Source organism: Ctenopharyngodon idella, chromosome 3 (assembly GCF_019924925.1).
Source record: "Ctenopharyngodon idella isolate HZGC_01 chromosome 3, HZGC01, whole genome shotgun sequence".
Taxonomy (NCBI): Eukaryota; Metazoa; Chordata; class Actinopteri; order Cypriniformes; family Xenocyprididae; genus Ctenopharyngodon; species Ctenopharyngodon idella.
In genome coordinates this window covers 29,793,923-29,821,891 of record NC_067222.1, presented here as the reverse complement: position 1 = coordinate 29,821,891, position 27,969 = coordinate 29,793,923, and the positions used below count along the sequence as shown (strand labels likewise).

The window sequence follows — 27,969 nt, the reverse complement described above, 5'->3', positions numbered from 1 at the left end:
GGTTTGAGTAAGAAAAGAACCAGACGTCTTCATTTGGAAGTAAGGGCACAAATTTATCGCTCATGTGACCTTCAAAATCACTACAGGTTTCTTCAGTACAAATAAAATCCAAAACACATGCATTTCAACCATTCATATACACACTGTAGTACCTCTTCCAACGACTGTCTTCTGCCAACTCAATTATATTACGTGAAACTTTAGACTGGGGAAAATAAAATCTCTAGGTAAGTGATGACATTGTCAGAATACGCTTAAATTTCAGTTGTCTGCAATTGAAGTAAAAATAAAAAACAAAACAAAAAAAAACAAACAAACATTATCAAACATCATTCTGTTCCATCTATATACACATTCACTTTTCTATGAGATGGAAACGATGGTACATATCCTCCATTCCAGAGCTATCTCAAAACTTGAAAGAGTGTCACGTGTCTAAGTAGCACCTGAATGCTCTTTGACACAGTGGGAAAAAGAACAGATAGCACACACAATCCTAGCAATAAAGAAAATTCAAAGGGGTAAATATAACATTCTTTTCTCAATTCTGTCATTCATTCTTTCACACTCAAAACCTCAATAGTAATAAATGTGTAGGCTAGCTGACTATTTAAAATGTGCACTCTTCTCAGAAAGGGAGAGAGGAAGAAAGAACACCTATGTAGTGTACTTGTATGTACAGGTTGATTATTATGTGTAAGAGAGTGTTGGCACGCCATCTTTATCTCTCCATCTCGAGTGTATACTTCAGAACGCTTTAAGTATACTTTATGTCTTTCCACATTTCTATATTCATACATATTTATAGCAAGACAAGAAAGAGAGATGGGAAGGAGGTTGGAGTACTGAAGTCTACATGATGTCGACACAGAGGGGGAACAGAACAATATAACAAACGACTGTCACTCAATAGCCATGGTGGGCCCAAACACGTGCAGGGGAGGAGATTTTGCAAACTTGTTTGACCAGATGGAGAGAAATAAACAGTCTTTGTCCAATCATGTTGAGGAATGCATTGAGGCAGACTCCCTGTCCTCTTTTTCCTCCTCGTCCATCTTACGGCCGTGCTTTCTAAAATACTTGTACCTCTGGACATAAAGCTTGACCAGGTTATTCACTTTAACTGGGTTGATCTCACCTGTTCGGCTGTGACAAATCTGTGAAGAAAGATATAGTTATACCGATATACTCTTTCTGGACATTTATTAGAAGCACATTATGTGCTGCAAATCTTAAAGCTATATTTACCTTGTGCACAGCTTTCCTTAAGATATCCTTGTATTCGTCTTTGTTGATGTCTTTGCGCTGGTAGTATGGCTTGATGGCCAATTTGACTTCCTCTACTGCCCTCTCCTGGGTGTGCAGCTTCTTCAGATACTAAGCAAAAGTAAGTGATTTAGAATGAAATTGTTATAGATAGGGTTGCAAGACTTGGCCAAATAAAACCATACTGCAATTGCTTAAATATTGTGACTGCAGCTTGATAAACATTTAACTTCTCATATTGCTGTTCTGATTTCCAGGGAAAGAAAACAAAAATACATAAAATCACTGAAACAGGAAGCAAGAAAATTATTACAAATTATCAAGCAATATCTGTTATCTTTAAAATTAATAAATCTAATTGTCTTTAAATTTAAATTAATCTTTGATTTCACATTACACCTGGTTGATGTCAAATTCAGAGCTCAAACTGTTAGATCAATTTACTTCTGAGATTTAATAATCCCACTAAGTCATACTAGATTTTTTTTCCCCAAATTAATCGTGCAACCCTAATTATAGGAAATATATAAACATGCAGAAAGGAAGGAGTGTTGATACCTTGTCAGGGTCTTTACTTTCATTGTCCCAGCCCGTTTCACTGCCCCCTGTTGGCCCTGTCATTCCCGCTGGCAATGGAGGTGGCGGAGTCTGAGCACAGCCTCCTCCCATTGAGAGTCCAGGGTGTAAGTGTGAAGGAGGAGTTTTGGTGCAGCCAACCAATGGAACAGAGCTATGGAGAATAAACTGTGCAGGAGTGGGTCCTGGGGGTGGTGCATGTGATGGAGGAGGAGGAACTTGTGATGATATAGATGAGGATGATGAAGGAGGGTGTGTCTGTGACTGGTTCTGATTGGCCTGAGAGAGAATCTGTGTAAAATGAAAGAAAAATACTAATTTTATTACACTATCAAGTTAGTGACTGAAACTATCGATTAACTAGACTTTAGGAATTTGGTAGAACATTGTACATTCAGAAGGAAAAACCCACATAACGACAACATTATATAGTAATAAAGGCCCGGTTACGTTAAACCGGGGACACATACTTAAAGGATTAGTTCACCCAAAAATGAAAATTCTGTCATGAATTACTCACCCTCATGTCGTTCTACACCCGTAAGACCTTCGTTCATCTTCAGAACACAAATTGAAACTCTCAAGATCCATAAAGGTACTAAAAACATATTTGAAACAGTTCATGTGAGTTCAGTGGTTCTATCTTAATATTATAAAGCGACAAGAATACTTTTTGTGCACCAAAAAAACAAAATAACGACTTTTCAACAATATCTATATGGGCCAATTTCAAAACACTGCTTCATGAAGCTTCTGAACTTTATGAATCTTTTGTTTCGAATCAGTGGTTCGGATCTCCTATCAAACGGCTAAACTGCTGAAATCACGTGACTTTGGTGCTCCGATCCACTGATTCGATTCGTAAAGCTCTAAAGCAGGGTTTTGAAATCGGCCCATCAATAGATATTGTTGAAAAGTCTTTATTTTGTTTTTTTTGGTGCACAAAAAGTATTCTTGTCACCTTATAATATTAAGATAGAACCACTGTAGTCACATGAACTGTTTCAAATGTGTTTTTAGTACCTTTATGGACCTTGAGAGTTTGAATGGCTTTGCTCTCAATGGAGGCCTCACTGAGCCATCGGATTTCATCAACAATATCTTAATTTGTGTTCTGAAGATGAACGAAGGTCTTACGGGTGTGGAACGACATGAGGGTGAGTAATTAATGACATTATTTTCATTTTTGGGTGAACTAACTCTTTAACGACTAGCTGAAATATTCTAAGACTGAACTAAACACACAGACTGTTTCCCTCGACTGGAGCAGATTTGAATCTTTGACAGTCAGAGAAGAGCATAGACGTTTGTGACTGAGTCAGACCACTACACAACACACTGAACGACTGGTGAGTCACGACGGGCATATATCGCGAGATCTTGTACCAATACGAACGTGGATGTAAACAAACAGCTGGCGCTATTCATCTGCAGTTCCATTTGTGCAGAAAAACCTCCAGAGGATTAATAAAGGCCTTTTGAAGCGAAGCGATGCGTTTTTGTAAGAAAAATATCCATATTTAAAACTTTAGAAATTCAAATAACTAGCTTCCGGCGGACGACCGTACGCATATTGCATAAAACGCATCGCTTCGCATCAAAAGGCCTTTATTAACCCACTGGAGCCAGATGGATTACTTTGAATATGGATTGATGCATTTTTTTTTTTTTTGTTCAAAATGTGGGGCCCCCATTCAAAACCATTATAAACCTCGGAGGACTAAGGACATTTTTAAAAATAGCTCCGATTGTCACGCTGTGACATATCAACCTTCCTCATGATACAAATTTGCACATTAGACTTCACCAAACTTGAAATCTAAAATGCTGCGAAATGCAAAACGTCCTCACATGAGCTTGCATTTGCAGTCACCCAAATTTGCTAGAATGGAAGTCAATGGAAATAAAAGTAGTGTGAGCACCCCTTAATTATTTCATAGATTTTACCTGACTTGTGGCCTGGATAAACTCCTGTGCTTTGGCTCTGCTGGCTATATTGGCCTCCTCCATTTTGAAGAGGAGAGCTGTCACTGAAAAGGGATTTAACAGTAGGACATTATGACTTCTAATCAGACTAAAAATTCTAAATGCATGACAACAGGGAATTACTTAAAAAACATGCATTAAACACTCACATGCTAAAACACCTCCAGCAGTGCAGTCCACTCCAGTTTGTAGACTCCAGGGTAAAGGCGGAGCTGAGGGGGGTGGGGGCGGAGGTGGCGGTGGCTTTGTTTACTGAAGATGAGGACACTGAAGAAGAGGAGGAGGAAGAAGGGTCATTTGCCAGAGGAACATTGGAATGAGAGATCGAGGCCGACACCAAAGCTGCTGAAGTGGAGCATGGTGGTGATGCCTTCTGATCATCTGGTAGGAGAGGTTTAGCACTGGAAGTGGACTGGGATATGGTATCGCCCCTGATCTGTGATGATAGCAGACTGGGAGGGCTGGCAGGGGACTTTGAAGGTGTGAGAGATGAGGCTTTGGACTGACCAGGGCCCTCCTCCAAATGGAATGAAGGCTCTGGTGTCTTGCAGCTACTATCAACAGTTTGAGAGTCTGGGGATGACTCTCTAGTATCTCGAGACGGAGGCAAAGATAATGGGGGTGTGTGGGGTGGTGACGAGGATGGAGGAAGAATACTTGCTGATGATGAAGAGGAGGATGATGAAGAGGATGAGGGAGTGGGACCAGGAAGAGCTGAAGGAGGACTGGATGGCTTGGATCCAACCCCAAGCAACGGCTGCATTTCTGTTGATACCCCTTCCCAACCACCACCAACTGTGCTACAATTACTATTAGCGCCTTTAGAATCACTTCCATCCACAGTTAGCCCTTTTTCTCTGGGCTTCTTTCCAGGCCTCCTTCTACGTTTTGCTGCCAGTGAGGAAGTAGGGGAAGAGGCAGATGAGGACGTGGATGTAGCAGAGCTAGGCTTGGCTTTCTTCAACTTCAGTCCACTCGGATTTGTTGACGACGGAGGCCCGAGAATGTTGCGTTGCTTCCCAGTTTTGCTTGGGTCTTTGCCTCTACCTGGAAGAGCCAGTGTCTCTGAGCAGGGCTTAAGAAACGGTGACCGACTCTCATTGTCCCGGCGGAACACCACAGCAATAGACCCACCAACAACTGAGGGCCCTGAAGCTCCACTTACAACACCAGCAGGTCCAAGAAGGTCAAGGCCCAACTTTCCAGAGTTCCCAGTAGTGCTGCTAACACCCTCACGAACCAAGACAGACACTTTAGACTGGAGCTTACCCTTTCTGCTACTGCCACTGAGCTTTTTGGACCTGCCAGAACGCCCGGCATCCTTTTTCCCTACTTTTTCCTTGCCGGTTTTCCTTCCTCGTTTAGTGGTGGATGAGAATGCTGTGGGCTGAAGGGAGGTGGTGTTGCCTGAGGATGCAGAAAGAGGTGGTGAGAGAGATGACAAAAGGTTTTTACTTTTTGCTTTTGGTCTATGAGAAGAAGAGGAGGAGGTGGATTCAGACTGACCAACTGTCTTGCCAGGTCTGGATTTCTTCTTCAGATGATGTCGGCTAGTTTTGGGTGCTCCAGATTTAATTTTGGGACTGGGTAGAGGGGGCTCAGGAGGAGGAGGAAGTAGTGGTGAGTCCTCTAGTGAAGGGTAGTCTGAATCCAGTGCTTCCCCATCCAAAGAGAGCATGTCTACCTCAGGACGGTCAGAGAGATGATCTGATTCATATCCATGATAACGAGGAGACGTTATGGAGGTGGGGCGGGACCTACTCCTGTGCTCCTCGTCCTTTCGCTCATCATCATCTGACCGTCTCCTTCGTTTTTTCTTCCTCTTATGATGTTTGTCAGAGCTCTGGGATCGGCTGTGGGAGCGCCGTTGGCTACAAGGCGGTGAGGTTGGGACTGTGGTGGTCGTTGTAGTGGTGGTAACAGTGATGGTACGTTTGATCGCAAAAAGGTCAGAGCCATTGAGATCCTGAATTGACGGGGGTACAACAGGCCTGCTATCTCTTCTCCTGTCCCTGTCTCGATCTCTAATCATTTCTTTCTCTCTGTCTCTCCTGTCACTGCTTCCTCTGCCCCTCTTTGTACTGCTTCTCTCTCTGCTGCTTGACCTCCTGTTATCCTCATCCCTATCTCTCCTTCGTCCATCTCTTCTTCTGGAGTCTCTGTCTCGCTCTCTATCTCTGTCGTCTCGCCACCGTTCCTTATCCCTGTCTCTATCCCTGTCTCTTTCATGGTTCCTTTCTCGCTCTCTCTCCTTTTCTTTATCTCGGTCTCTATCTTTGTGGCGGTCCTCCGAGGGGCTGGACCAAGATCTGCGACTGTGTGCGTGTCGGGAGGCATTCTGGGAGTGGGAGCGGGAAGAAGGTTCTGGAGTGCTCCTGCGTCTCTTTTTCCTCTTGCGACTATCGCTTCGGCTGCTTCTCCCTCTCTCCCTATCCTTGCTTTTATTCTCTTTTTCACTTCTCTTTTCATGGTCCCTCTCTTTGCTTTCTCTTTTCCCTTCACCTGACTCCTTTCCCTCTTTCCTTTTTTTCCTCTTTTCCTTCTCTCCTCTTCCCTCTTTCCGCTTGCGTCTATCCCTGTCCTTTGAACTCTTGGAGGATTTGCGACTCCTCCCTTTATCAGTGGATAGAGGTGGAGAATTGGGAAAGGAAGGAGAGGGCAAAGGCAAAACAGGGGCAGGAGGAGGTGATATGGATGCAGAAGAAGGGCATGATCTGAATCTTTCTTTTCGTCGACTCGTCAGTTTTCGTCTTAGATCTCCAACACCCACGGAAGCTACTGGTTCCCTCTCCCATTCTTCATCAGCACGGACAGATACAAACCCATCACCCTCTAAGACCCGTAAGATCCTCTCTGGTTTTGGGACACCCCCTTGAAGGTAAGAGGGACTGCTTGAGGATGGAAGCAACACCTCCCTCCTTCTCTCAATCACTCGTTCTCTTCCTCTTTCATTGGCCCCCACTATCTCTCCTTCTTCTATCTCAGAGTGCTCAGAGTCTGTACCCCGTTCTCTTTGATTTTTTCCCTGTTCCCTCATTCTGTCTTTGATGGATCGCTTGCTGTTGGGTTCTAAAGGTACATTATTGAACATCGAAGATGGAGCGTCAATTTCTGTTGAATCTGGAGGCCCCCCCTCTGTGCCAGCAGGCGGCCCAATTTCCAATCCTCTTTCAGCTTTTGCAACATTCCCTTCGCTATTAATGCTGCTTCCTCCCTCATCCACACATCTTTTCTCCTCCTCTGTTTCAGAGGCTGGAGAACCTGTCGGTTCAAAAGGATCATACTTATCAACCTCTTCCTCCTCATCTTCAGTGGACGCCCGCTCTCTCTCCCCCTCGCCCTCTGTTGGGTGAAAGGGGTCGTATATGTCATTTTCTAAACTTTCCCTCTGTCCATCATTGCATGAATGTGTGGATGATGATGATGCATGCAGTGAAGGATTAGAAGAAGAAGGTGGCACAGGCATTGATGATGGTACCAAAGTGGACGACGTGGATGACACAAAGTCTCCAGTTCCTTTGCTGCCTCTGCTGTCTCCTGCATGGCCTCTGTCTTCATCCTCACGGTAGTTTGTACCCATTCCACCAGGGGATGACGATGAAGGGGAGGAAGAGGGGGAAGAGGGAGCAGATGAAGGAGATGATGGTGAGTTGGAGGGTGATGAGGGGAGAGGGCTTTTGGCCATTTCTATGACCCTCTCAGAGATTTTAAGGGAACAGGGCAGTTGCATCTGTCCAGAGGCTTGAATTACACTTGAGCAGCATCCAGGAAAAGAGCCTGAAGGCAAAGAACTGTCTATAGACACTCTCTTTTTCCTTAAAGATGCTGGAAAGAGAAGATGTCCTTTCAAAAAAGATCCTATAGAAGACAGAAAATGAAGAAATTAGTTTGATCACACATTACAGTACTATTTACATTATCATAAAGTACTTAAACCTACCTGGTTTCTGGTAACCAAGGTTTGGGGTAACAGATGTCAACAAAGCAAGAGATGCGCCGTCCTCTACTTTCACCTCTGCTGTTAGCTCCACATCAAAGTCACTAAAGGAGAAGAAAACAAAACTATTATATAACAATTTTCTTCATACAAGATTTATAGTTTTTGAATTACATTGTTTAATACAAAACAGGTCTCAAAAATAAGTGTTAATGTTAAGTGTCAAAGCAAAGTAAATTTTTTTAAAACATTACAAGTACAACAAATTTAGAGCAAATAACATTTTTATAAGTTTAATAACTTTTATACATTTTTGTAATTTGCAACAATATCTTTAAAAGCTATAATGCAATTAGAGGAGACTTGACAGGCATAAAACTGGGGATGAGGATTTTTCAAAAATATTTTATTTGAATATTTTGGCTCATAAAAAACATATTTGATTATTCATTTATTTCAATGAAGTCTGATGAGAAGGATGCCATTTTTTAATCATTAAGTTTATGTCACCATTTCTGAAAAAGCTTATGATTAGGCTATAAACACAACAAGCTTACAATATATATCCCGATTTTTAAAAAAAAAATTTTGTTCAAAAATTGAACAATGTGAACAAAATGTATAGAACAAAAGAATTTAAGCTCACAGCACGAACAAAAAAACACTAATAATGCACACCGTGCCAATTATCGTACAGAACTTGTATATATACACTCGAGTCAGCAGTCATCTGACAAAGGTTGCACATGACATGATCATTTTGATCAAAATAATAGCGGTAGATGACATTCTGTCATCAAATACAATCGATTTCTTTCCACGCTCCACAAGGTGCTTTTAGTTATAACTGTAAGTTTTAGTTTGCATGCTTAGGATTTATCATGGATTCACTGCATTTATGGCCAGCAAAGCAACGTTTTGTGAAATTTGAATTCTATTTTTTTTAAGTAATTATTGAAGGTCGAATATTCGACTATTTGTGCACACACCTACATAAACCTATCAACAAAAAATTACATTAACCATTCTCCTCAATTTTTAAGATGGCATGTCAAGTTAAAAAGTAGTTTAAAGTAAAAAAATATGCATCTTGAGATGCACACAGTACTGCACTGGCCTAATTGAATAAGTGACACTCAAATCAACTGACCTGAACTTCATAAATGATCAAAAACAAAATCACCTGATCACTCTTCCATGCAATGGCAATAAGCACCAACAATTAAACAATGAAATACAGTAGAACAATTGAATAAATATAATGCTAAGTTTTTTGACTGAATTTTTACTGAATATCTGATATCATTTGACACATATATATATATATAATTTCTCTGAATTCATGATGGGAATTCCGTCTCTTTTTAGGGCTCCGGATCATTTGGCTCAGCTCAGTAATAAGAGTTTCAGCTCCCAAACGGCTCTTCATTTAGTTCCACTTCTGGCTTTTTAAATTCAGCCAAATTTAGTAATGTTTGGCCTCTGATTAATATGTATGCACATATTTCACTTAAATTATTCAATGTAATTACATTAAACCTTAAATTTTACATTATGTTTGGTAAAAAAAAAAAAAAAAAAAAAAAAAAAAAAAAGTAAAACCACACTATTAGGCCAAATAATGTGTATTGAACATTTTATTTATATTGAACTATCCAAAATAAAACAATTCCAAGCAAATCACACTTAAAACAACATAACAAATAAGGTTGTTAAAGTACCCTGCTCGATATGATATTTTTACCTTACAAATTTCTACATTCTGTTTTTATGTTGTCTATGTTATTAAAATGCATCCAAATGCTACTTTGTTTGTGTGTGTTACTCATCTTGTTTTCATACTCATCTTGTCCTCATATTAAGGATGATCTTATCGTCACACTGCTCGACCACAGACCACACACACTCGTCTCCATGCAGTGACTGAATGTTATATTATGTGTATGTGCGTCAAATAACATTCAGTTAGTGTATGCACTAATTGACATGTGGCTGAACAGTGTAGCGAAAGGATAATAATATTATTCTGTCTTTTATTAATATACAAAAAAAGGGAAAACCACTCTAAGACGGGAACCAACTCTCACCGTTCAATTAAAGGAGCCGAATTGTTTGTGAACGACACATCACTACTCTGAATCTTAGTACAGTCAAGCTAAACCCATCCATCACAGGATAGTTTAAAGTCTAATGGACCTAATTTTGATCATAACAAAATTTTGACAAAAATGTGTAGTGTTTTGCATTAATAGGCCAGTGCCCTACAAATACAATAAAACAATCCTTTATAACAATCAACAAGCACATCACTGACAACACTCACACCCCTCTAAGTTAAGCATTTAAAAAAAATATCATTTAAATAGCAAATAAAGTCACATTTTGGACAGGACATCAACAGCTACTATCAAGCTCAATTTGGAATTTTATGTGCTTAATTAAGCACTTACCAGTCTAGGTACTGAGGTTGTGAGCTGAGCTGAGGCACAAGAAATACAGGCTCAGAGGAAGTAACAACAGAAGCCCCCTACAAGAGAGCAACACAACTTAAACAGAGGTCAACTTAGGTTACAGGTTTCAAACTGGGTAAATTACAGATAAAGCATGTAACTAGACAACCTAATAACTTACAATTATTCAAAGAGCGTAAATGATTTTACTTTACCAGTTCACTAGGCTCATCCTCTGAGGTCTCTCTATTTCCCTGGAAACATCTTAAGCCAACTGTCCTTCTGTCTGCTTTAGAATCCACTTCCTCCTCTTCATCATTACTTTGTTCAGTCTGTGACTACAAGAAGATGAGACTGAAGACATTCAGTGTATTCAGCAGAGAGCTGTGCATACTAAATCTTCATCTCATCGTCTACAGTATGATCACAGTGAGTGTCCAACCTGCTCCAACACTAACAACTACAGTTTCATATCGCTTTCTATGACACTTACCTTGCCTGACACAACTTCTTCATCCTTTTCAGCCTGTCCATCTGTTCCCATCTACACATAGTAAACAACACACAACACTACTGTTATGAATAACCTAGATACTGAAACCTCAGCTCTGAGCAATCATAAAGCTGCATCCGTTATGATAATCATACCTGAGGGATGTGATAAAACTACTTGAGCATTTAATCTGTCTTTAACTAGAAGACCACTCCGAGGAACTTGATCACTGATGAGAAAGCATGATCTGTATTGACATTCAACACTGTGGCTTCAGTTCTTGACCCAGTGACAGCACTGATCGTGTGCAGTGGATGACATTGATTTAAGATGATGCTACAGACGATGCTATCTAGTAACGTTACGTGAGCCCCACTGCAGTGCTTGCCTACAAATGTCCTCACTTGTTAACTGTCATGAAAAAAAAAACGCCAGAACTCATGTTGAATGCATTTAGTATTACTAGCTGACTTTCTTATCAAGTTTTCATTTTAAGCAGACTTCTCGCACTAGCTACAATAATTTATTGCCTACAATTTGTCGTCCACAGGGGTTAGCTGGCTGGCTAAGTTAGACAAGCTATAAGAGCTGTTTACCTTCATAGTGCAGAGATGAGCCGGCTGGTGAATCCCAAAGCTAAAAACCCGCTGAAACCCTCCACAGTGTTTTTGTTAACTTTAAAACGACATGCAAAAGCACGGAACATTTTTCTTTTAGGAACACAATAAGAGGCCCATCCCATCCGATTCCGCCATTTTGCTTCCCCTTCTGTGAAACTGCCGGCATGGGCTTATGGGAAATGATGTTTTTCATCAAAGGCTACTACTTCTGTGGAGACGAGGCAAATCGAGGGCGAATAGAAATGTCTCTGTAATGAAGGCGAAATATTCTACAACATGGAAAATCTAGAAAATAATTTAGGGTCAAATGATTACAGTACATTAACATTTATTAATTAAGTTGGCTTGAAAAAGCCAACTTACTGATATTGTACTTAAGCTTATTATTATTATTAGACTAAATTTCTAAATGCTACACCTTTGGACCTAGCAACCGCATAGCAAAGACCCAGAACACCATGGTAACCGCATAGCAACCACACAAATCACCCTGGCAACATCCTAGTAACCAGCCCGAGTACATTAGCAACCACATAGGAACACCCTAGCAACCATCCAGAATACCTTAGGAACCACATAGCAACACCTTAGCAACCACCCAGAGTACCCTAGCAACCGCATAGCAACACCCTAGCAACCACCCCGAATACCTTAGCAACCACATAACATCTATCTATTTCTAATCTATCTATCTATCTATCTATCTATCCATTTCTTATCTATCTCATCTGACTCTATCTATCTAGCTAGCTTTTAAAACTACAAAACTAAAACTTTAACTATTTCAAACTGAAAAGCTTCAAACTACAAGCTTTTAAAACTTCTTCAAACTTTCTGGACCAGCTTTTTCGAGCCAACTTAAAGTTTGTCTACAAACTTTTTTATCTAGCTCATAATGTCATGTAGGCCTAGTCCATTTTTAAAATGGGTCTTTAAATTGTTAGGAAATTTAGATGTTTCATGCAACAGACTACATCTGTTAATGTTTACATTTTAAACTGCAAGACTCTTCGGAAAATTCAAAAACTTCACATTAAAACCATATCTTGGAATCATTTTATGCATTTTTTTTTGCTTTTCAAAAACCTTTTGACAAAAAGATTTATGTGTGTGTTTTTTTTTTAATCATTGTCCCAGGGCCAGACTTTTCAATAATACTTTTACTTTTTATGCCTTTGGCTCATGCTTTTATCCAAAGTGAATTACATTACATTTTCTATCAGTTAATGCAATTCCTGGGAACCATGTTTTTACTGTCTGAGCTACAAGAATGCATTAAAGAATATTTTAATGTTATTAACTGCATGAATAATTAGTAGGCTATTAATTAGTTTTGTGCTATTTGAGCAAACAACAACAAAAACAGTCCGATTTTTAATGTTTGCAAACTTTTTAATTGAAAACATGGCCATTGTGTGACATTTCGAGTAACTCTTCATATACCATACAAATAGGCCAACCATATCCCAAACCTGCAGACAGTACTTAAATAATGCATAAGTTCTTGTCATTTCTTAGGTGAAGTGTATATGCATCAGATTCTCTATGTGTTACAGTAATTCTCCAGGTCATAATAGTCACAGTAGAAATGGCAGCACTGCTCTACAATGCCTCTCTTTGCAACACTGCTTCTGGCAGTGCCCCTCTCTCCACTCTGAGCAGCCACTCCCGTCTGCCGCAGGAAGGGGGCGCTGTTCCTCATGATGCCTGTTGAAAGACAGCGTTACAAAGGATTTAAAAGCAGTCATACACACTAGTATTAAATTAAATAAATCAGTCAAATAGTTTCATATTTTCTACAGAACACATACATACATAAAGTGTGACTTGAATGAAATTCCAATAAATATTTTGGCTACTCTGCTACAGTCACAAGAGAGGGGAGACCAGGGATGGTACAAGGGATTCATAATTGTATACTGTCACAAAAATGTTACACCTGAATGGCTGGCTTTTTTACAAGGGTATTCTAATGGTTTAATAATAGTCTATATCATAAATGTATTCAAACTGTAGGCTATTTGTGACTTAAAGGGATAGTTTACCCAAAAATGAACATTATGTCATCATTTACTCACCCTCTTGTCATTCCAAACCTATATGACTTTCTTTCTTCTGTGGAACATAAAGAAGATATTTTGAGAAACGTCTCAATGTTTTTTTTGTTTTTTTGTTTTTTTTTCATACAATGGAAGTCAATGGGCTCTAAAACTTTCTGTTTACCCATTTTCCCCCCAAAGAGTTCCACAGAAGAAAGAAATTTAAATGATAGATTTTTTTAAATCATATGCTTGTTCTCTTCTCTACTATAATTATAGTCTCTTAACACAATTGCAGTCACCTCAAAATTTAAATAAAATAAAGTGACATTGAACATGTCTTGTTTTTTACCTAAGAACTCCCACATGAAAAAAAAAGTAATTTATAGTAAATACTATAGTGTTTTTGAACCACACTATAGTAAATTGTAGTATACTGTATATATTATAGTATTTAAAGCACTTTGTTAATGAATGCTACAGCATACTATTAACTATAGTGAACTGATAAACTGTAATAAATACTGTAGTATACTTTAGTTTTTACTACAGTAAACTGTAGTGTATATTGTAGTATAATATATGGGTAAAGTAATTTCTTTATATTACTATAGTTGTTATATTAACGCAGCAAATATAGAATTACCACAACAAATTAATTCAGGTAGCCTACTTTACTATAATATGGTTCAAAACACTATTTACTATAAATGACTATATTATTTTTTCATGTGGGTTCATTTGCACCGGTTGGACACTGCTAAATGCACAATTGTAAATGTACTGCACAGAAATGCATGTGCAGCAAAACTTACGGAAACTGAAACGCCTGCCAGGCTGGTAGAAGAGACCCTTTTCACCACAGACAAGTAGCAGCGCTTCCACAAGCTGAATCCCGCACAGCTTTCGATTCCCAAACGCGCCACTACGGGTCACCAGAGAGCCGGCACACAGAGACAGCAGCAGGAGCAATCCAGATCTGTGCATTCTCCTTTTTAGGAAACTTAACAGATCACGAAACAAACAACAACAACAACAACAACAAAAAATCTCAACTCCTATTCTGTCTAGTCAGGTTGATTGTGTCCTGTCAAGAATGAATGTGTCTCCCCAGCCCGCCAGTACTGGGGTTATTTTCTCTCCCTCGCTGTTTTTGTCCTGTCTCTCTGTTTTAATGTACCCTGCTTTTTATGAGGGTCCATCAGTGAGCTGTATCTGAACAACTAGCCTCAATTAATCACCTTCAATAAGTACAAATAATTACCCCTATCAGCTTACCCCAGTCATCCCAGCCTTTCTCTTTCTGACCCCCACTTCGTTTAATTACCCCTATTAAGCTTTATATAAACCTGTGCTGCTTTCATCACTCAATCTTTTTTTTCCCTCTCTCTCGCTCTCTCTCTCTCTCCAACCCTCTGCCTTTTTCTCACTGTTGTCTGAATGCCAACATAGCTGCTCAAGTTTTTTTTCTTCCTATTGTCTGTCCCTATTGGCTTTTCCCACTAATTAGCGCTCCTGTATGGAGGACGAAACGAGGATAACTATCGCAGTAAATTGTATTAACATTATTAACAAAGGAAGTAATTATAAAACAGCAAACCTTTGTCAGTAGACAGGGCCAAATACACAACCGTGGAGGCAGAAATAGTTTTATGAGCAGTGAATGAGTGAGAGAGGATGGGTGGGATTAGTTTGGGAAAACTCAAAGCTAAATCTGAGGCCTGTCAGATTACAAACAGGAACCCATGAAGACAGGCACATACGCACACTAAATCGTGTTGTTTGCGGGGAAACTCATCGCACATTTTTAAAACCTGTGCTTTTTAAAAAACAGAGGGTAAGTGCTGGAATATGAATGTATATCTAAACATTATATAAGACTGTATCAGTACTTCCTTACTTTTTTATCTTCACATATGTTATATTTTGATATTAGGAATGCCTGTGGACGTGGAGAAGATTATTCAGTTTATCAAACAAGGAGACCAGGACAATGTTCAAATACATCTGGATGATTACAACGCTCAGGTAAATACAACTTCAAGCTAAATGCTGAAATTTAATGAAATATAATAAGTCTGTGCTCAATATGATCATCGCTGTGCTAGGCAGAAAAAACTGTTAGCATCTTCTACTACTTCTGCAACACTCAGATATTAGCAGTTTCCATGACAACAGAGCTGGGGTAAACCTGAAGGGTGTTTCTCATTACTTATCCAGTCATTTTACAATGTCTGTGATGCGGTGAAGTTTTAATGTGTCTAGCGTTTGCAGAGCCTTTAAATTCCACTGTCTCTCTTATATTTCACCTTATAATAACCCGTTTGTTATTCACAGAACTCGAAATGTTTCTTTTTTGATGTGGAAGAAAAGGAGAGAAGAAAGGTAAATTCTAAATCCTAATGTTTGTGTGTTTATCCGTCTGCCCTCAATCTGAGGACACACATGGTGTGGATTAACACAGCTAATAATGTAAATCTCACTCATCCACCTTCACTTATCTTTATCCCTCTCTTCACCCTCATCTCATTCTTTCAGTGCATATGATACTCACAAACATGTTTTTTTAATCATATTTCTTCTCTTTTTGCCCAATACTCATGACTCATTCTCCTATATGGATGAACTGAGAACAGCAGAGAGAGCTGGATGAGGTAAATCTTTCACATGACCTACAGAAAAAAAGAGCAGGTATTTGCTGTAGATAAATAAAGAAAGGAGTGAGAAGTCTGTGGGGAAGAAAAATGAGAGAGGTGGATAATCTGAAACTAATATACTCGCCGTCTATCTCACCCTGGGGCACCTGTACATGCCGGCTCCCAGAATGTCGGTGTCGGAAGGGCCTGTTAACTCTTTTGAGCTCATTATTTTGTTGTTACTGAGCACCAATTATTGTGCCGTGTGTCAAAAAGATAATGCATTGGTACTCATACATTCACAAAAGCCATTTAGAGCTGTTCATCATGCCTGTGCTCACAAAATAAAGCTTTTATAATCTCTCTCTCCTCTGTGTTCATGGATTCTACCCGAAGCTTTTATTAGTCTTCAGTGAACTTCTGTTGTTGATTTCGTAAGAAGCAGGCCAGTGTTTAAATCTGAATCTTGAGCTTGAAGGGCAGTCATTGACTTTATTCTTCCCCTGTCATTTCTCAGTTATTGCAAAAGCTTTTTTTTTTTTTTTTCTGCTTGTTTAACCCCACTTTCTCGTCTCTCGTAAATGTACTTGTGTTTGTTCTTCTCCACCCAGTTCCGTAGGAATAAAGTGAGAGAGTGTATCCCAGACTCTGACTCTGATTTTGACTCTGATGAGAATGAGGATCCAGATCTTGTTCTGCGGAGGGTGAGTCAAGCATAACTTCTTTCATACAATATGACCAAAAGGACATGAACAACCTAGAATCTCATCCATATATTCTGGTTCATTTTCAGAATTGAAGAATTTTCACCCTTTAAATTGATTTAGATCTTAAAGGGTTAGTTCACCCAAAAATTAAAATTCAGTCATTAATTACTCACTCTCATGTCGTTCCACACCCGTAAGACCTTCGTTCATCTTCAGAACACAAATTAAGATATTTTTGATAAAATCCGATGGCTCAGTGAGGCCTGCATTGAGAGCAAGTTAATTTAGACTTTCAAACGCCCAGAAATAACTAAAAACATATTTAAAACAGTTCATGTGACTACAGTGGTTCAACCTTAATGTTATGAAGAGATGAGAATACTTTTTGTGCGCCAAAATACAAAATAATGACTTTATTCAACAATATCTAGTGATGGGCGATTTCAAAACACTGCTTCATGAAGCTTCGAAGCTTTATGAATCTTTTGTTTCGAATCAGTGGTTCGGAGCGTGTATCAAACTGCCAAAGTCACGTGATTTCAGTAAAGGAGGCTTCATTATGTCATAAGTGTTTCGAAATTTCTATGGTTTACCACTGGGGGGCGTGACTTTGGCAGTTTGATACACACTCCGAATCACTGACTCGAAACAAAAGATTCGTAAAGCTTCGAAGCTTCATGAAGCAGTGTTTTGAAATCGCTCATCACTAGATATTAATGAATAAAGTCGTTATTTTGTATTTTGGAGCACAAAAAGTATTCTCGTCACTTCATAATATTAATGTTGAACCACTGTAGTCACTGTTTTAAATATGTCTTTAGTAGCTTTCTGGGCGTTTGAAAGTCTAAATTAACTTGCTCTCAATAGAGGCCTCACTGAGCCATCGGATTGTATCAAAAATATCTTAATTTGTGTTCTGAAGATGAACGAAGGTCTTACGGGTGTGGAACGACATGAGGGTGAGCAATTAATGACAGAATTGTCATTTTTGGGTGAACTAACCCTTTAAATCAAACTGGCCACACCTCACAGGAAGTTGAAGAATTTACTAAATTGCAATTCAAAAAAATCTATCAGTTGTTCTGTCATTCTATTTATAAGCCTTCAAACTTAAAGGCTTTTAAAGGTTTTCTCAAAGACGTTCAGACCTTGTTCAAATGAAAAAAAAAAAGTCTAATTAAGGAGACATTATTCAAAACTTTTGTCCTAACAATGTTTTCTAAACATCACAGTTATATGAATTTCAGTTTCTTACATTAAATTTGTAACTTGTCCATAAAGTACGAGTCTTCAAGCTTTTTTCAGGCCAGTGGCCTCTTGGTGAAAAGAAAGATGGATCAGGGACTCCCCATTAAATTTTGTATAAAATTGAGTGCTGCATTTTAAAACTTATCACTAAAAACACATGAATAGCGCAAAATTAATGTATTTTCGTATGTTATGTTTACAAAGTCATTAGAATGATCATTATTGATTTACAGTTTTATTAAACATATTTTAATGTGTAAGGGACAGTAAAATGTTTAGCTGAACTTTAGCTGTTTTTTAAACTTTAATTCTGTTTGTAGTTTACTTTTTTGATCATATTTTACTAAAAAGCCCGATCAAATACAACATTAAATACCTTAAACCTTTCAACCGTTCTCTTTTCGGTCTCCTCCAGAGGCTTGCTGCAGCTCTGATCTGGTTTATTCGCATGCGGCTGCAGCCGGGCGTTTTGAGGGTGTGTTTGCGAACTCTGCGAATCATCTCACGGGACCGAAAGGCCTTGGCACCCCTGATCACGGACTATGCCATTGTAACTCTCGCTCGCCTCGGGGGCATCTCCACCCTGCCTACCTGGCCCGAAGAAGAGGATGCTCAGTGGGGCTCCTCCCACAGTGACATCACTCCTGAGAATGAGACAGAGACACAGCCAGAAAATAATGGCAGCAATACCCAATGCCCAACATGTTGCAGTGAGAATGATGATTCAGTCTGTGCCTCTGCAGCCTGTGCTGAGTCTTCAGTCAGTGAAGGAGGTTTGCAATTCAACCTTGTGAATATAACATCTAACTGTAATACTGGGAGAGAAACAAAAAACGACCACCATGAAGAAAGTATAAGGAAAGATGGGGTCTGTTCGGTGTTGACAAGAGGAAAGAGGGATGCCAGAGGAGAGAAGGATGAGGAGGGGGAGGAGGGGCATGATGATGGAGAGGTCTGGAGGAAAGAGGCATTGAAGGCTCTGTGCAATGTCATCTACAACAGCCCGAAAGCACAAGAGAGAGCCAGCGCCCTGAAGTATATCTCAAATTTAAGATGTTACATTTGAAATATTTGGCATGTACGATGTCATCAAATATTTTATTATTGTTAGCGAAACCTCACTCTGTCTGATTCATTCTTTTGTGCTTTGTTTTATTAATCAGGTTGCTCCACGGCCTGTCAGAGAGACTGAAGGAGGGTATACATTCCTCATCACCTCCAACTGGTCAATTTTTTGAACTGCGGCTTCTCTTTCTCTTGACTGCTTTACGGCCTGAACTTAGGATAGAGCTCCGCCAGGTAACACACACACTAATGATTCGCATATGGAATATGGAAACTAATATACACTTTACACTTTTTTCTCAGTCACTTTGGTACATTTCTCAGATCACAACTGAAATTCTCAAAACTACTTGTTCAACCTCCACATCATCTAGTCACTTGTGCACATCATAAAAGCAATTTTCTTTCTTTTGAACAAATTTCCAATGCTTTGGTACATTCATGAAATGGATTTTGTATAACTGCCTGCTGCTTCCTACATTATCAATTGCTTATGTCTGTCATGTTGACCAAAATATATTATACTGGTTCTCTGTTGTATAAAACATAAAACTGTTGCCATAGTTTACATCAGGAAATACTGTCAGAGTACACTGTTACATTGACAACATGGCTAAGCATTTTGACTATCTTGTTTGTGAACAGTGACACAAGGATAGCACTGACATGCAGTGCTCAGCGTAATTGAGTACACCCCCTTTGAAAAGTAACATTTTAAACAATATCTCAATGAACACAAAAACAATTTCCAAAATTGTTAACAAGACTAAGTTTACTATAACATCTGTTTAACTTATAACATGAAAGTGAGGTTAATAATATAACTTAGATTACACATTTTTCAGTTTTACTCAAATTAGGGTGATGCAAAAATGAGTACACCCTACAACAAAAACTACTACATCTAGTACTTTGTATGGCCTCCATGATTTTTAATGACAGCACCAAGTCTTCTAGGCATGGAAGTTGGCAACATTTTGCAACATCTATCTTTTTCCATTCTTCAAGAATGACCTCTTTTAGAGACTTGATGCTGGATGGAGAGTGATGCTCAACTTGTCTCTTCAGAATTCCCCATAGGTGTTCGATTGGGTTCAGATCAGGAGCCACTGAATCACTTTCACCCTGTTCTTCTTCAGAAATCCAACAGTGGCCTTAGATGTGTGTTTAGGATCATTGTCATGTTGGAAAAGTGCACGACGACCAAGGGCACGGAGTGATGGTAGCATCTTCTCTTTCAGTATAAAGCAGTACATCTGTAAATTCATGATGCCATCAATGAAATGCAGCTCCCTGACACCAGCAGCACTCATGCAGCCCCACATAAGGACACTGACACCACCATGTTTCACTGTAGGCACCATGCATTTTTCTTTGTATTCCTCACCTTTGTGACGCCATACAGTTTTGAAGCCATCAGTTCCAAAAACATTTATCTTGGTCTCATCACTCCAGAGTATAGAGTCCCAGTAGTCTTCATCTTTGTCAGCATGGGCCCTGGCAAACTCTAGGCGGGCTTTTTTGTGCCTGGGCTTTAGGAGAGGCTTCTTTCGTGGACGGCACCCATGCATGCCATTCCTCTGCAGTGTACGCCGTATTGTGTCATGGGAAATAATCACCCCAGTTTGGCTTTCTACTTCTTTAGATAACTGCAGCGAACTTGCATGCCGATTTTCTTCAACCCTTCTAATCAGAAGATGCTCCTGTCGAGGTGTTAACTTCTGTGGACGACCTGGACGTCTCTGTGAGATGGTTGCAGTTCCATCTTTTTTAAATTTTTGTACCACTTTTGCTACAGTATTCTGACTGAGAAGTAAAGCTTTGCTGATCTTCTTGTAGCCTTCACCTTTGTGGTGTAAAGAAATTATTTTCTTTCTCAGGTCTTGTGACATTTCTTATCCATGTGGTGCCATTGCTGACAGCATGAAATGGGAAGGGGTTTTAACACCCTTTTATAGTCAACTGTCTGCTGGACACCTGTGTAATGAATAATTAGACTCACCTGTGGTTGAATTCTTGTTAAATTAGACATTTGTAGTCTAATATTTAGCGTTGCTCTAGAGACTTTCAGTGGGGTGTACTCATTTTTGCATCACCCTAATTTGAGTAAAACTGAAAATTTTGTTCTCTAATTTATATTATTAACCTTACTTTCATGTTATAAGTTAAACAGATGTTATATAAAACTTAGTCTTGTTAACATTTTGGAAATTGTTTTGTGTTCATTGAGATATTGTTTAAATTGTTACTTTTCAAAGGGGGTGTACTCATTTATGCTGAGCACTGTAAATAATTTTGAGAGATGAACTAAGGATTTTGAGCAAGTTACAGCACTTGCAGGTAATCCATTGTGTGGTGCTGTTTGTTCAAATTTTTTCACAAAACATACTAGGTTGTAAATGTTAAGGATGATTCGAAAAATGTACCAAAGCGACTGAGAAACACTGTAAACCTGGACTATCAAAATATGTGAATAATACTATACTACAGTTTTTCTCAGTCACTTTGGAGCATTTCTCAGCTCATCCTTAATATTGGCAAACCATTGTGTGCCTTTCTCAAAACAATTTGTACAAACAGCACCACACAATGAATTACCTGCAAAATCCTTAGTTCATCTCTCAAAAGTATTTATTTCAATGAACATAACAGTGCCATCAGAATGACAAGTCCTTGTGTCATTGTTCACAAACAAAACAGTCAAAATATTTAGCCACGTTGCAGTGGTGTAAACTGAACACCTCAATACTGCAATAAATCAAGGTCGACACAACATTCTCTTAAACATCTACAAACTCTCAAGTCTTATCTTATTCTAGGTCTTATCAAAATAGCGGATAAATAAAATAATGTTAAGTAAAATTAAATAGTCAAAGTCTACTTGCACTGGATGTGCTGGTTTCGGCTTCATTACGGCTGCAGTCATCTTCTAAATCAAACACCTGCGATTCACAACTACTTGCTAATGCACTCTCATTCATGTAAAGTAGCCTTGTTGACAAGTTTGGGTGAGTAAAGGCAAAACACACAAGATATAGTACCTTCAATGCCTTTAGATGGTGATATCGCTTCTTTATAGCAGAAACAAACTGCTGCAGAAAAAGTTAGGTGCCGTGTAAAATGTAATGTGTAACTGCATTACTCATCACAAATGTATTGGAGTAAAATGTACATTTACTTGTTCAAAAATGTAGTCAAGTAGAGAGTAAAATATCTTTATGCTAATATCTTTGATACTCAGTACAACTACATAGTAGCCAAAAAGAGTACAGTAACTAGTTACATTTATTCAAATACTTTACACCACTGCCACGTTGTCAATATAACAGTGAACTCTGTTAATATGTTCAGATGTAAACTATGGCTACGATTTTGATGACAATGATTGAAAATCCACAAGACTGTACTTGAACTGTACGGCATATATACATTTCAACGGTACAAATTTACATGATACTCTGTGGGATATTGATTGCAAGATGGACAGGATTCACAGTTACACTTTTACTCTTCGTCTGTCAACAAATTACAGTACAATTGTGATATAAAGAAAAATACAAGACTCTATATATATATATATATATATATATATATACTGTATATATAGTCATTATGTCTTTATACATTGTCTCTATAAAGTATGTTTACTGTATAATGCAAGTGGACGACTGTAATAGAGAATTACAGTAAGTACACAGTATTACAGTATAGTGAACATTGTCTGATTACAAGCCTGTTCTGTCTACAAACGTTTAAATGATTGAGGACACGATTGTTCTCCCAACATTCAGCTGTACCTATCGACCCGCCTCAGCCATAAGGCCATGATTAAGAACATGGTCCACAATAATTAGTCCATTATATCATCAGAAACATCTCTACAATCTTGACCTCTTCAGCTGTTTTGCCTCTGTACCCTTCCACCACACATCCTTACACCTCTTCTAATTCCCGGCTGTTGACCCTGTATGTTTCTTTGTTATTCTTCTATTGTCAGAATTTGTAACACTGTGTTGTGCTCTGTCTATATCTGCTTCCCAAATGAAGCTTCATGAGATGACATCTGAACTATTTTAGAGAACTGGTTGATCATTGGTTGATGATCAACCAGTGATCAACCCTTCATCAGCGAAATTCAAAATTCACCTCCGCAATTCATCAATTCAGGACGCATTTACAAAAGATCTAATAGAAATGTGTAGAAAATATGGTCGACAGTTTATGACAAATAGTTCAACCATTTTGCATTTAATGACGTATGCAAGGAACTAATGCATACTGTAGATGTTTTGAGGGGTAAGACTATTCAACAGGAAAGACTATTCAACATATAATGTTTTGATAAACATAACAAGCAATTGATATGGTAGGAAACAACAGACAATTGTTCAAAAGAATAAGAAATTGCTTTTATGATGTGCACAAGTGACTAGATAATGTGGAGGTTGAACAAGTAGTTTTGAGAATTTCAGTTGTGATCTGAGAAATGTACCAAAGCGACTGAGAAAAACTAACGTATTTACATATTTTATGGTTACAAAGTCAATAAAATTATTACTATTGATTTTCAATTTTACTAAACATTTTAATGTATAAGGGACAATAAAACTTTAAGTTGTGGATATAATATTCGGTTAACTAGCTTTTTAGCTTTCAAACTTTTTTTTTTTTTTTTTAAAGTTTACTTATATTTTTGTTTAACATATTTTATCAAAAAAAAATCATTTGTTATAAAACAATACTTAGTGGACCACACAAACTGCCTTTTTAATTAGAATTTCATATCTGTGGGCATTTCAGAAGCTCATTCTGTGCCTTCTCTTTCTGTCAGGAGCGCGGCATGTCCATGCTGACCGCAGCTCTGGAACAGTGTTTAGAAGTGTGCTGGGGTGAAACGCATGAGGTGCTGACTGACCTGACAGCACCCCCTGTGTGTAAGGAGGTGTCTCAACGTGCCCTTGAGATTTTGAAGATCCTATTTAACATTACCTATACTGTGCACAGACAGGAAATTGATGAGGTAAATGCTGTTTATTTTCCCTTTGGCATTTCTTTGCCCTTAAAACCACATCTGGGTCATTTCAAAATTTGAACTCTATATTTTATTTGATTATTTAAATAATGGTCAGAAAAATACAGGATTATTAACAAGACTAACATAAAGAGCTAAATCATTGGGATTGAGAGTTTTGCAGTTTTATTTTTTTCAACCACTTTCTGAAATTTTGATATTACCGTTTAACGAACATACAGATTTATGTAATTTTATCAAACAGGATGGAATGAGACAAACTTATAGCACAAAATGTCACATAATTCATCAAATCCATATATATATATATTTATATGTGTGTGTGTATATATATATATGTGCCTCATTCATGGCTGTTTCTATGGCCCACTATATGTAAGCCTTCTGCCATATTGAAACGGTCAAACCACCGGAGTGTCTGCAACCGTAATTAGACATATGTATGAATTATCTATGTCTGCAATAGACTTCAGCAGTCTAACATAATATAACATGGCCATGAATTAATAAGTCAAGGGAACAAATTCTTACTTCTGCATGTCTTGTATGGGGCTCCACAGGGAAGATAATCACAGGAATTTATTTTTTAAATATTTTTTAAACATCCCTATTGTGATATTGTACAAAAAGTAAACTACTATGATTTTCATCTTTAAAGATTGAAAGTTTAGACATTTTCACAACCTATTAAGACACATACGATGAGGGCATGATAATGTACACCATAACAGGATGGCTCATCTGTTAAGGAATTTATTTTACTGACAACATTTTGTTTCTCCTTCTCCTGCCACAGGAGGCTGCAGCTTTGTATCGTCACCTAGCTGCAGTCCTGCGTCACTGTCTGCTCGTGAACTGTGAGGGAGAGGAAAGAAAAGAGGAGCTGCAAGGGTGAGAGTGAGAATCAAACCAGTGTGATGAAGTCTTGAGAGGTCTCATCCTATTGATCTCTATAACTCTTTTGTGCTGGATGTCCACAGACACACAGTAAATGTGCTCTCAGCGCTTCCTCTGCAATGTCTGGATGTTCTGCTCTCCGTTCGCCTATCCGAAGGTTCAAAGGAGTCTGGCGGAGTCAACATGGACTGTGTCCACACTTTGCTGCTCTTCATGGAAAAGAGACTGGACAGAGTGAGAAAGAGCGCCCTGAACTCTATAGTGTTCCTGTAGCTCAGGACGTGGCACTTGTAATGCCAAGGTTAGGTGTTTCCAGCGAATGCATAGACTGGGGTTCAGTTTCCAAAACATGCAAAATATCCATGTTAAAGGGATAGCTCACCCAAAAATTCAAATTATGCCATCATTTACTCACCCTCATGTCATTTCAAACCTATGACTTTTTCTTCTGTGGAACATAAAGGAAGATATTTTGAGAAATCTTTTTTGTCCATACAACGAAAGTCAATGGTTACAAACATTCTTCAAAATATCTTATTTTGTGTTACACAGAAGAAAAAAAATCATACAGATTTGGAACGAGAGGAAGTTAGTGAAGCATCTCTTTAACATTACAGAGGTTTAGTCTATCTGGAGATAAAACATTTTGCATTTGTACAATTTATTTTATGATAAATGTTACATCTTCAAATGTGAATTATACAGGGCCATAAACCGAAGGAAAAGTTGACTCCAGTCTTAAACCTGTTGACGGAGAGCAGCAAAGCACACAGGGAAACTAGGCACTATCTCAGACAGCAGGTACAACACTCACCTCCAAATTCTTTTTTAAAAAACATTTCAGTGTTAAGTGTTACTTTTGGAGAACTTTATAAACATGATATATTAAAGTTGGCATATACTTCTTATTCTTATGGCTATGTACCAGTAGCCTAATCCTGTGCTGTGTTTAAGCAGATCCTGCCTCCTCTGAGAGACGTTGAGCTGAGGCCTGAGCAGGGGAACACTCTGAGGAGCAGACTAGTGCGACTAATGACCCACGTCGACACTGATATCAAACAATGTGCAGCTGAGCTTCTTTTTGTGCTCTGTAAAGAAAATGGTACATAAATGCATCTTCTGAACCATGTAAAGTGCACTGATATCTATACATGATGATATATACCATGGTACTGAATTATTATGTTCATGCATCATTTTATGAACATGCCATAATATGGAGCATTGAGGTGATGATATTTTTGTAGGCCAACACAGAGGTTAGCATCACCGTGCTTCCCTGCAGAACCTGATTTCACCAAGTGCAATATGTTCCAAGATCAATATTACAATCAACCAATCAGATTTGAGTGACAAGTTTACAGTTTATGTTAAGTTTAGGGTTAGGTGCTTCTACATCAGTGTTATTCAGCCATCGTTTCCCTCTGATTTTAAGGGATAATTAGGTTAGGTTTAGGGGTAGGGGTATGGTTATGATTACATTTTCAGACAGGAATGTTGTTCCAGGATCAACAAAATATGTTGACCCAGGAACGCGTCTAAGAAAGTCCCCTCAAGAAAAAGCCAATTGGATTTTTCCATTGGCTTTTGGATTACTGCAGAAAATCACCAACAAAATTTGATTTTTACACTTGTTCATCATGATAATCTTCACAAATTAACACAACGTTTAAGAAATATCTTGTGCTTGTGTTAACCACAGACCTTATTTCAGGCATTTAACCAAAAATCCATTGACTTCAGGCTTGGCTTACAAAAATAAGTCATCCCTGCACACCTTTCTGTGACATTTAAATGATTGCTGTCTGTATGATATTCATAATCTCTTTCTCTCTCAGTGAGCAGGTTTGTGAAGTACACTGGTTACGGTAATGCAGCGGGGCTGCTGGCGGCACGGGGTCTTTTGAACGGCCGTGGCACTTCTCCTCAAATGCAGTACTCCAGTGACTCTGACTCAGACACAGAGGAGTACAGACAGGCCAAGGACAGGATTAACCCTGTGACGGGACGGGTGGAGGAGGAACAGCCTGATCCAATGGAAGGGATGACTGAAGAAGAGAAAGAGGCAGAGGCGCTCAAACTCATAAATATGTTCAACAGGCTGTCACGGTATGTGTGTGCATTCCTCCATGTGATAAAATCATCACTCATTTTATTTTCAAACACTTGTGTAGTGGATAGGTAGCACCCTTAAAATAAACAGTTTTTTTACTCCATCATTTTTGTGTTCTTTTACCACACCCATTCAGGGACAAGATCATTCAGCCAGTGGGAGTGACAACGGATGGCAAACTGGCGCCGCTCAGTGGCCAGATGAGGCACAGCGCTGTGCAGGAGGAGGACGAAGAAGAGGAGGAGGAGGAGGAGGAAGATGATAGTGAGACAGATCAGTAATGAAGGAGCTGATGATTAATGAGAGACAGGTGCAAGATATTTTATACTAATGACTGATATAGCAATAAAATAGTGCAACTAAAAATTTGATAACTTATAATAAGGAAATAAGTTAATTTAATCAGTTGTTGGAAACAAGGGACGTAAAAGCAAATGATATTGAGAAAGAAAAAAGAATAAACAAAGCTCTGTATGATGTGTAAAGAGAAGTAAAAGGGAGAAACAAAAATATTTTACATTATAATGTGCACAAAATAGGAGAATATGTAATAACTATGTAATAACACGCGTGAGTCACGAAATGCGCTAGAAACGGTAAAATAGGAAGCTATTAAGAGGCAAAGGAGAAAGAAAGAGACAAAGAGAGACAGCCGTCACACCAAAGACAGACAAACACTCCTGGAAAATGCTGCTGGTGTTGCCATGGTTATGTTACCATGGTAACAACAGGAAATGCAGTTCTACGGATTCTTTTTTTTTGCGCTCTAGCAGGAGTGGAATGTTTACCTTGAAGAGAAGCGCTGAGGCTGGATCTAACGCTCTATATGCTGCCACTGAGAACGCTGAATAAAAATAATGTCATTATTTAAATCCTCAGAGAATTGTTTTCATTTACAGAATGA

General features: G+C 38.7%; 3 protein-coding genes across 3 annotated transcripts; 1 reads left to right on the top strand and 2 right to left on the bottom strand.

Moving 5' to 3' along the window:
* Window positions 1-32: 32 nt before the first annotated feature.
* scaf1 (SR-related CTD-associated factor 1) lies at window positions 33-11,491 on the bottom strand. The gene is given in 11 exon segments (XM_051885481.1): window positions 33-1,157; window positions 1,249-1,377; window positions 1,825-2,133; window positions 3,790-3,872; window positions 3,978-4,077; window positions 4,079-7,686; window positions 7,769-7,869; window positions 10,216-10,292; window positions 10,431-10,553; window positions 10,709-10,759; window positions 11,305-11,491. Coding segments are annotated over 11 exon segments (4,746 nt in total). The 5' UTR covers window positions 11,311-11,491; the 3' UTR covers window positions 33-998.
* Window positions 11,492-12,713: 1,222 nt separating this feature from the next.
* LOC127508035 (insulin) lies at window positions 12,714-14,354 on the bottom strand. Its single transcript, XM_051885536.1, has 2 exons — window positions 14,183-14,354; window positions 12,714-13,035 (listed from the first exon to the last, which is right to left on the bottom strand). The coding sequence occupies exons 1-2, from the start codon at window positions 14,352-14,354 to the stop codon at window positions 12,872-12,874; spliced, it is 336 nt and encodes a 111-aa protein (XP_051741496.1). The 3' UTR covers window positions 12,714-12,871.
* Window positions 14,355-15,061: 707 nt separating this feature from the next.
* On the top strand, window positions 15,062-27,937 carry si:ch211-195b15.7 (synembryn-A). Its single transcript, XM_051885490.1, has 14 exons — window positions 15,062-15,204; window positions 15,304-15,395; window positions 15,705-15,752; window positions 16,004-16,021; window positions 16,615-16,707; window positions 18,374-18,993; window positions 19,122-19,257; window positions 23,855-24,043; window positions 24,852-24,946; window positions 25,036-25,186; window positions 25,658-25,753; window positions 25,910-26,054; window positions 26,791-27,061; window positions 27,202-27,937. The coding sequence occupies exons 2-14, from the start codon at window positions 15,306-15,308 to the stop codon at window positions 27,344-27,346; spliced, it is 2,097 nt and encodes a 698-aa protein (XP_051741450.1). The 5' UTR covers window positions 15,062-15,204; window positions 15,304-15,305; the 3' UTR covers window positions 27,347-27,937.
* Window positions 27,938-27,969: the final 32 nt, after the last annotated feature.

Excerpts from the sequence above, each read along its gene's own strand:
- LOC127508035 (XM_051885536.1), bottom strand. The coding sequence starts at position 14,354 with ATGCACAGATCTGGATTGCTCCTGCTGCTGTCTCTGTGTGCCGGCTCT. Across the intron at positions 13,036-14,182 it reads TGGCAGGCGTTTCAGTTTCC|GCATCATGAGGAACAGCGCC; the intron begins GTAAGTTTTGCT and ends GTCTTTCAACAG.
- si:ch211-195b15.7 (XM_051885490.1), top strand. The coding sequence starts at position 15,306 with ATGCCTGTGGACGTGGAGAAGATTATTCAGTTTATCAAACAAGGAGAC. Across the intron at positions 18,994-19,121 it reads GAGAGAGCCAGCGCCCTGAA|GTTGCTCCACGGCCTGTCAG; the intron begins GTATATCTCAAA and ends TTTATTAATCAG. Across the intron at positions 27,062-27,201 it reads ATGTTCAACAGGCTGTCACG|GGACAAGATCATTCAGCCAG; the intron begins GTATGTGTGTGC and ends ACACCCATTCAG.